This window comes from Apus apus, chromosome 4 (assembly GCF_020740795.1).
Source record: "Apus apus isolate bApuApu2 chromosome 4, bApuApu2.pri.cur, whole genome shotgun sequence".
Classification (NCBI taxonomy): Eukaryota; Metazoa; Chordata; class Aves; order Apodiformes; family Apodidae; genus Apus; species Apus apus.
This window is the reverse complement of record NC_067285.1, coordinates 19,534,368-19,544,259: the sequence shown is the minus strand read 5'-3', so window position 1 is coordinate 19,544,259 and position 9,892 is coordinate 19,534,368. Positions and strand designations below refer to the sequence as shown.

The 9,892-nt window shown below is 43.5% G+C and overlaps 1 protein-coding gene across 8 annotated transcripts in view; it reads right to left on the bottom strand.

Moving 5' to 3' along the window:
• Window positions 1–3,865: 3,865 nt before the first annotated feature.
• The window catches only part of LOC127383670 (WASH complex subunit 2-like), a 36,508-nt gene continuing 30,481 nt past the window's right edge, over window positions 3,866–9,892 (bottom strand). For all 8 annotated transcript variants that reach the window (XM_051616915.1, XM_051616914.1, XM_051616920.1 and 5 more), the window contains 3 exons: window positions 7,895–8,506; window positions 7,157–7,331; window positions 3,866–4,351 (listed from right to left, as the gene is read on the bottom strand). In XM_051616915.1, coding sequence (XP_051472875.1) covers window positions 4,215–4,351; window positions 7,157–7,331; window positions 7,895–8,506 — 924 coding nt within the window. In that variant the 3' untranslated portion in view covers window positions 3,866–4,214. The remainder of the gene's footprint in view (window positions 4,352–7,156; window positions 7,332–7,894; window positions 8,507–9,892) is intronic.

Genomic DNA, 9,892 nt, shown 5'->3' with positions numbered 1-9,892 from the left:
CGCCCGCGCTCCCGCCGCTCGCCCAATCAGCTCGCTCGGGGGGCGGGGCTCCCGGCGCCTGGGGGCGGGGCCTGCGGCGCCGCGCCCGCTTGTTGTGGTCGTTAGGACGTGCGCGGGAAAGGGCCCGGATGCAGCCCCCGCCGCTGACAACGGCGGCCACGTGACAGCCCCCCGGGAGGCCGCGGTGGCTCCTGGGACGTGTAGTTTAATGGCGGCAGGGCGGGTGGCGGCCCCGCGGCCTCTCAGCCGGGCCCCCCGCGGCTCCCCCAGCCTCTCAGCCGGGCCCCCCGCGGCTCCCCCAGCCCTGGCGCTGCAGGGGCGCTCTTGGTCTTTCCTAGGATCATAGGACCATTCAGGTTGACAAAGATCACCGAGTCCAACCGTCACCTCTACAAACTTCTCCCCTAAACCAGATTCACCAACCCGACATCCGAACGACCCTTCAACACCCCAGGGATGGTGACTCCATCACCTCCCTGGGCAGCCTATTCCAGTGTCTGACCACTCTTTCTGTGAAACTTTTATCCTCATGTCCAGTCTAAACCCACCCTGTTGCAGCTTGAAGCCATTCGCTCTTGTTCTGTTGCTAACGCCCTGTGAGAAGAGACCAGCACCAACCTCTCCACAATGACCTTTCAGGCAGTTGTAGAGACTGATGAGGTCTCCCCTCAGCCTCCTCTTTCTCAAACTAAACATTCCCAGCTCCTTCAAGTGTTCATAAGATTTATTCTCTAGGCCCTTCACCAGCTTCATTGCCCTCCTCTGTACTCACTCCAGTGAGTACATACTCCATATCTCTCTTGAATTGAGGTGCCCAAAACTGGACACAACACTCCAGGTGTGGCCTCACCAGTGCTGAGTACAGGGGGACAATCACCTCTCTGCTTCACTGGTCACACTATTTCTAATACAAGCCAGGATGCCATTGGCTTTCTTGGCCACCTGGGCACACTGCTGGCTCATATTCTGCCACTTGTCCATTAGAACCCCCAGGTCCTTTTCTGCCAGACACTTTCCAGCCACACTTCCCCAAGCCTGGAACGTTGCCTGGGGTTGTTGTGGCCCAAGAGCAGGACCCAGCACTTGCCCTTGTTGAAGCCCAGACCATTAACATCAGCCCAATGATGCAATCTATCCAAGTCTCTCTGGGAACCTCCCTATCCTCATGCAGATCAACACTCCTGCCTAGCTTGGTGTCATCTGCGAAGTTACCGATGATACACTCTGTGTCCTTATCAACACCAAAAAAGATGTTAAACAGAAACGGTCCCAACATGGAGCCCTGAGGAGCACCAGCCCCAGCTGGATTTGACTCCACTGACCACCACTCTTCGGGCCTGACCATCCAGCCAGTGTTTGATCCAACAGACCATGTGCTCATTCCAGGCCATGAGCAGCCAGTTTTTTTATGAGAGTTCTATGGGGAACAGCGCCAAATGCTTTTTGGAGGTCTAGATCGGCAATATCCACAGCCTTTCCCTCATCCAGTAATCATGTCATAGAAGGAGATCAGGTTCATCAGGCAGGACCTGCCTTTCATAAACCCATGCTGACTGGGCCTGATCCCCTGCTTGTCCTCTATATAGCTCCTAATGACACTCAAGATGATCTGCTCCATGACCTTCCCTGGTACCGAGGTCAGACTGACACGTCTTCCTCAGGGAAGACTTGCAAAAACATCATTTATACCTCAAACTCAAGCCTAGCGGGGCCCAGGGTTTGCTAACTCGTACCAGGGCAGTGCTGGGCCCAGTGAGAGCACGAGGGGTGACCCCAGCCTGCACAGGCCCCACCTCGGACACAGGCCAGAGCAGGGAGACAAGCACTGCTCTTGGACACCTTTACTCCTGCGCTCGACTCTGCTCAGGCTTCAACATAAGATGGCCAGACCAGGCTCCAGGAGCAGTTCTCACAGATGATCACTGCCTTCTGGCATAACACTAGAGGAAACAAGCTTAGCTTATTAGGAGGTGCTAATTACATTAACCGCTTTACTTTCCATTTAGGTTTTAAATTATGCAAGAGCTACCTTGCCTCTAGCCGTTAGGTTTCAGGTCCAGTTACACTTTCAGAACAAATACTGTAGGGTTTTTCCTGTGTATGTAGCAGGTATAGGAGCCCTTGCACAGAGAACACTGAGCAAGTCTACATTCCTGCCCTTCCCAGAAAAGCAGCCATGGTTGATCAAATTTGCAAAAAAAGACACAGCAGGCCAAGAGTAACTTTAAAAGGCCACCACACCAACCAAGCCCTCCCAAAAGTGAAGTGCCTTGACCAAGATTTGCAGTCTGTTACAGGGAGTTGACGATCATGCATCCTGTGCCACTTTAGAAAGACTGGGGGGAAGGAAAAGGTTTTGATCTACACTACCATGCAAGTGTCTGTCAAGAGCTTTTCTTGACTGAGCTCTCACATTAAAGTTTCACAAACACTTTAAGGCAGGACCTTTTTTTTTTTTCCTTTCTTTCTTTTGGCCCCTGGGGTTCTTGGCTTTTGAACAGCACTCTTTGCAATGCTAATACAAGTTATTAATGTGAAGGGCCAAGAAGAAAGGAGGATGCAGAAAAGAAATAGAAGAATTCACAATCTTATTCCTCTTTCCCCCAGTATGTGTTTTAAGCCCTTCAAAACACGGAAGAGTAAAGAAGCAGTGCAAATTGTGTATGAGGCATATGCAGCAGATGTAATGCCTATAAATAAAGTGCAAATGCTCTCACTGTAGACACCCATTTGCGAATAGCTCCCACATTCTTTCCCAAGCTGCTACTCCCAGCTTACCCCCCACTTAACATTAATCATTGCCAGGCCCACCTATGGCGCAATGCAATACATGATGTTTCTCCTTTATCCCTTCCAACCTTCCTTCTGCTTTACCCTCATTAGTGCTAGATGCTTTAGCTGTAGTATTTACTGTGTCTGATAAAGTAAATCCAAGTTGAGAAACAAGAGACTGAAGCACATGTCTCAGAACAAGGGCTTCAGTGAAAGAGGAAATTGCCTTCAAAGAAGTCCTCTGAGCACATGGTTTAAATTCACATAACAGTCTTAAGAGTAGAAGATAAAGTAGTTATAATAAAAACTGCATCTAGCTTTAAAGTCAGAATTGCAGGCAGTCACTGGTGAAATTAGATAAACGTTTGATCTTCCTGCATTTATGCATTTGCTGTGCTTGCATGCATGCAGGAGGGCAAGTGTCTAAAATTGGTCATCAAGTATGATTGACCATCAGATGCAGAAGGGCAATTTAGAAAATACAGGAAGCAAGAAGGTTTAGCCAAACGTATCAGACAGTTAAAGGGATTCCACAAAACAGCAACCTCCTGTAAACAGCCTACAGTGGTTACAGATAAGAAAGGAAAGCAGGCAAGTAAGACTTTGGGCACAAGGGAGTTTCTGAATTAAGGTATGCACATAGACTCATTAACCTACGAGTGACCAAGCATGTTCAATTCATATGGACTTCCTGGAAAGGATAATTTACAAAACTGGCAAATCCAGGCAGGTAAAAAAATCTCATTTAGTGGCTTACAACTTGAACAGAAGACAATGTTAAATTTTATTTCTGCTAAACTGTAACACTCATTCTGGCACAGAAGTTATAATAACCATTGTTGTTTTTATAGGCCACATCAGCTGCCAATATGAAATATCTCTACCTGGTGTCAAGTCCTGCGCTAAGATTTGTTAACTGCTTGATTACATAGAGAAGCTGTACCTGATAACAGAACGCAGCCTTACTCTAATGTTACCTTGATACATTGGCAGCTGACCCAGATCAGGCATGGTAGGGGTTTTGGTTGTTTTCAAGTCATGATGCTGACTTCCTTAGCAAGCAGTAAAGAAGAAAGTAAGACATACAAGCAGATCTGGTTTAACATACTCCATTTACTATTTCTCAATTATTTTCTCTATAGATCTCTTCAATAAAACAAACTATACTTTGTAATAGATTACTTCATTGCAGGTATTGCACAGGCTATACTCATCTGGGCACCATGGAAACAAGATAGCAGGTGGTTACTGTCTTTTTTTTAAAAATATATAATTTAGCAAAATTAGACCCAGCACAAGAGTATACTAACCATTTTAAATAGGTAATCTCATTTAAATATCCACAGCCCTTTCACTTCAGCTCTACTGGATTAGAGAATCCAGGGTATTAGTACTGGATAGGGCATAAGGAAGGCCTCCTCTCTGCAGCAAACCCCCCTTGGCTACTGGCCTCCAAAGGCATTCAGTGGGTCATCAAATGTGCTTAGTGGCTTGCTTTCAGATTTTGCTTCCGAGGCTGCTAGAGAAGATCTGCTTTTGGGAGTGGGTATCTTGGCTTGGCTGCTAGAGAAGATATCATCTAAAGGGAAAAAAAAAAAAAAGAAAAGATAGATTTTAATGTGAAGTGACTGCCAAACAGAAGTAACATTGTACATAAGTCTCCAGCACACAGCAGTGACTGCCAAGGACATTCTGTGATAAACAAATGCTTTCCTGCTGCTCGCAATTCTAGATGCATTTGTAAGGACATATGTGGGAGCTGTTAGCAGTTAAGTCAAATTAAGAATATTCTTCTCAGTAGAGCAGAATAATACTTGTATTTTAGAACAAGTTCAAGCTCTCATAAGCATTTGAGAAATACTAATAAATTAAACCTCCACAATAAATTTCATCATGCAAATGCCAGATAACATCCATCTTATGTAGAACACTATGTCTGAGGAACCTGAGAGATCCAAGAGCAGCAAGTTTGTTGCCAAAAAAATCACAAGAGGAAGAGAAGGTACTTCCTAGTGACTACTCTTGCGACATCCACTAGACATAGGAGAGTCTTTAATCTACAGCACAATAAGAACACAGCATAAATCACTTGAGAATGGAGCACAACTAAGACACAGAGGCAGACAGCTACAACTGCATTCTACCAAATACTCAGAAAGTTTGTCTACAGTCCTGAACTGACATCGTTACAAGACTGAGATACACAGATCACTAGTTATTCACAAGGCCAGACTAAGTAGCACATAACTGGTCTTGAATCCCTATTAAGAAAACACAAGTCTTATACAGAGGTTAATGGCCATTTACTTACTGGTCCAGAGTATAAAAACTAGTATTTCAGCCTTCAGCATGTATACTAATCTTGAGCAGAGACCAAGCACAGACTGGCCTATCACAATGCACTTGCCTTTCTCTTCTCCCTATTTCTTCCACTCCAACACATGCCTGTAACTGTGCTGATCATAGGGATTACACAGAAATAATCCAGGACAGCATTTCAGCACACAAGCAGTTTAGAAAGGCAGTAAAACTAAGTAATCCCCTACTGGCATCTCTCCAAAGCAAGAAACTATCACATGGATTAGCTTCACAGCAGAGGGGAAATATGGTCAATGCCATCAGCAGAGGTACCACTCGCATTTTATAACAAGGCTTAAGGAAGAGCAAAGTTTTGGTCATGGAAAACAGTATTTGTCAATGCATAAGAAAGTTCAGTCATCCCTTTGCAGACTCTTCCAGACAGGCAGAGATGACATCAAGATATTTGTGTCAGAAACAAAAAGGTCATTGAGGAGGCTAGGAGGATAAAGACCCGAGAACGAGTTTGCCTAATTCTGTCATCACGAGCCTAACACAAATGTAGTAAATAGTGACTAGAAGCTCTGGTGGGACAAAGAAGGAAAGCAGCTTACGGCTTCCACCCCCCACAAAATGGCATCCACTTACTGTTTTTTTTGCAGCAGAAAAAAATTCTCCTGAGATGATAATGTACAGCTCTGATAAAGCACTTACCATGTTCACTGAAGCCAACCCTTAACCTGAAGCATAGGCATGTGCCAGCTGTACCACTTTACTAGCCAACCAGGGCTTCCTCACCTTCAGACATCTGATGCTATAGGTATCAAGATCAGATGTGACATGAAGCAACAAGCTCTAGCACTGGAGTAGATGTCAAAAGGTGGAGTGTAAAGGGCAGGTTCTGTTGTGGCTCATTTTCCAAGATAATTTCAAGGGGCACTCTACAACTGTGTTGTGGGGGTTTTTTTGTTGGTTTTTTTTTGTGTGTGTTTTTTTTTTTTTAACATGAGGTCCAGATTTTTATGTTGAAATATTCAGAAGTGGTAGCTGTTTTAGAAGTTCTTTCATTTGCTATTGGCTACATGAAGAAATAAAAAGTAAATTATTAAAATAAGATAATTTAATAATCCAATACATATTTCAAATATTGTGCCTGCAAACGTTCAAGTCTTATTTTTCGTATCAATTGAGAAGGTTTTGAAATCTCAAGATGTTCATTCTCTGGCAAGTCTTCTAACACATCTACGGATTTCAGCCAGGTCATTCCATCAGGCTGGAATGCTTACCAGTAGTCCAAGCAAAACAGTGGTAAGTCAGATTCAATTTGAATAGGTTAGAATGAAAGAAAACTAGAAGGAATCACAGCTAAAGGGGAAGTAATTTTTTTCTTAGAGGAAAAGAAATACATGCAATCCCAAACAAGAGCTGTAAACATGAAGAGCCCGAGAACAAAAAGACACAGTCAGGGATCAAATTACTTGATGCCTCTGCTAATGGAGAACAAGAAAGGAGTATGATTTGCATTATTTCACATTACTATATGCAGCTTTTTTCAACAAATTATCCAGGGCAAACTTCTTCTCCCAGGTTCAATATTTGCATGCTTTTTTTCTGGGTATAAATGGATATAAACAAAATCTTATGAGCCCCGGGGTAGTCAACACAATAGTGGGGGTGGGGTGGGAGGAGATGCTAATTCCTTCATATTGGTGATTTATCTGAAAGTACGATACAAAGAGCTGTGCAAATTGAAACAGAGAATGTATCTCCTAGAGCCGTAACAACATGAGATTAGTCTCTTATTCCAGACAAGAAAGATGTTCTAATTCCCATAGGTATGAAAATCTCTACAGGAATTAAGCTAATCTTTTATTTAGAAGAACATTATACACTCTCCTAAACCATTTAAATGCCATGCTGACTTCTACAAATCTAGGCAGTTCTCATCCAAGGTTAAAATCCAGAGATGAACAGAGATTTCAGAGAAGTTGGAAAGTTAAAAGAAAGCAAAGGGTTCTAAAACATCTCCACTGAATGCAACTCAGGACAGTATTATGAGATTAGCAGCAAGACATTAGACACTTACCCATATCATCATCAAATATGGATTTTTGTTCCACTTTTTTCTTGGTCTTCTTGTCTTTTGGTTTTATGGTGAGATCCGCAAAAATATCAATATTATCGTCAAACAAGTTAGTCTCTGGCATTTTCTCTTTTGCTTTGTTCATTGGTTTAATTGCCTCAGTAGCAAATATATCATCCTTGGAACAAAGCATAGAGAGATCATCAATACACAGTACACTTCCAGAGAACAGTTATCTGTACACAGCAGCTGATATATTTACAAGACCAACAGCCTTGGGCTTCTCCAACCTGAGAAGTCCAAGTCCCTTCTCCTAAAGGAGGACTTGGCAGAAGTGCCTTAATGTGAGATTGTGCACAGCCCAAGTACAGCACAGAGGCATGTATCAGCTGCCAAGCCTGCCAACTTTTTTCCTTTTTTAAAAGAGTTATTTGAGCTGCTGTGCACTGAACATATAGTTGACAGGTAAGAACCAAATACTTAATTACACTAAAAAAGGTCATAATTACAGGTCTGTTTTCACAGCACATTCACTGACGTGCCTTCTAATCCACTCTTGCTAACAAGGGGGTGAATATCCAAAAAAGGGCTTTTCTTGCCCAGTAGCATGATTGAGTTCACTACCTATCCTGCACATCCCATCCTACTCAGCAGCCACCATTAAGCAGCCTGTGTCTAAGCAGAAGGTTCTGCACAAGTTCTGGGAATGATAGAGACCAAGATGGCAGGCTCAACCATTACCTCAAAGATATCTTGGGCAGTAGGGTCAACAGCTTGTCGGCTAGCAGATTTCAACTCCTTTTTTCCAGTTTTCTGGCCAGTGAAGAGAGAGTCTTCCTCTTCCTCCAAAAAAGGTATAGGGCTACTTTTTGTTGAAGATTTTTGCTGTACAGCCTGGAAAAGATCGTTGCTGTCCTGATCAGCCAGAGCAGACAGATCGGGCTTTTTCTCCCTGCCCTTGATGGGTTTGTTAGCCACACTGTCTGGCATTCCCTCCTTTAACTTCGATTGTGTGGCTGGTCTGGAAGTTGAGTTGCTTGCAAAAAGGTCTTCTGATTCAAACAGATCATCACCTTGATCTTTGGGTTCTGGTGGAAGAAGTGAGTTTGTTCCAACAGGTGAAACATTGCCACGAGCTGGAAGCAACAAGCCAGAGAGAAAGCCATTTTCCTTGGACTCTGCTTCAGCAGCAAGAGGCTCCTTTATGTTCACTGCTGATGATGTCTGTTTTGGTAGAGAGATTTGTGATTCTCTAGCACTGTCCACCTCCTCACTCCCTTCAGACTCTTGCACAGCTAGACGGCGGGCCATTCTGCTAGGAGGTCTTCGTTTTCCTGTAACCTTGATCCTGGTCTGCAAGAAAGTAGTAAAAGCAGAGCAGGGTTATACAGAAGGAAAAAAACAACACACTTCACAGGATTCCTTGTGCCTTCACAGCACTGCAGTTAACATTCATTGTACATTTCATACTGGCACACTGAAACTGAATTAACTAAAAGTTCTGCTCACAGCTATGGTTTAAGTAACTCAAACAGCTACATGGACATTTAAACAAATGCTCAGTTGAGGATCTTGAACAAGGAGTGCTGAACATAGACTGATTTATAGAGAGAAGCAGCAGGAACCACGTATCATCAGCTCAGCATCATCCATTTGCCCCATTTTTCAGAAATGAAAATGGACAAGTGGGTCATTCAAGCTTAGAGCATTTTGCAGCAAGGTTCAGAAAAATAACCCAAGACTTTTGGTTTGCTGCTCCCTGGTCATTCCACAGCAGGTAGAATTGGGATACAAAAGCAACAGCACTCCTGAGTGTCACAACACAGGCCAGCAAGCCACTGTAGCCCCTCAGCTTTAGGTAATGCTTCAGTCAGTCTGATGGCTTGCTAATCCAGGGGCTTCTGCAGTGCAGTTAGTCTGTCCAAATCATGACTAATTATGTTTCCCATTTAATTCCATTTTATGCATAGTCTGCTGCAGTTCATTCCTCTGCTTCTTTTAAAGGAGGGCCCCTGCAAGTCTCCATTATAGTTTCTACCATCACCCCACATGGACAGGAGTATTCACACATGTAGGAAACAGATCAGTACAACTTCCTCTTTCCTTTTGTTAGTTGTTGTGTTGGAGCAAAGGGACAATTTGGATGGATATGCTGTAACACAGCCTAAAGGAGTCATGTGCTTCTGTCAGAACCATTACAGAACTTCTGTCTTTAGAGTGTGGGGCTGTACTGATCAGAGCATGTCTGAAAACCAGGAAAATTAGGATGGAAGGGCATGCACCTGAAATAAACTGATCTCTGCACCATGCACTGTTCTTTGAAAGGACAGCCAGAATGCTGGGCAGGTTGCTTTATTCCAGTCTTTGGAAAAAAACAGTGCATTTGGCTACATATACTTATAACTTAAACCCAAACTTGAAGGGTCCAGGAAGCAATAACATGCCAAAATTCAAACATGCATTTTGAGGCACAAAAAACCCCATTCACTATATAGTTACTGAGGTGCTTCTTCTCAAATTACTTCTGTAAACAGACATGCATCATCACTATGCCAAAATGAACTTTCAAGGTTGACTGTGCACAACTACAGGAATGCTATTCTTTTGCAAGTCTATCTATTTAAGAGTACCATGGCAGAGGATTTTGTCTGTTGTGCAAGACATGTTGCTATTGGAAACAACTATGCCTACATGGTAATGCATTAGTCTGATGTACAAGCTTCAAACCCATTTGACACT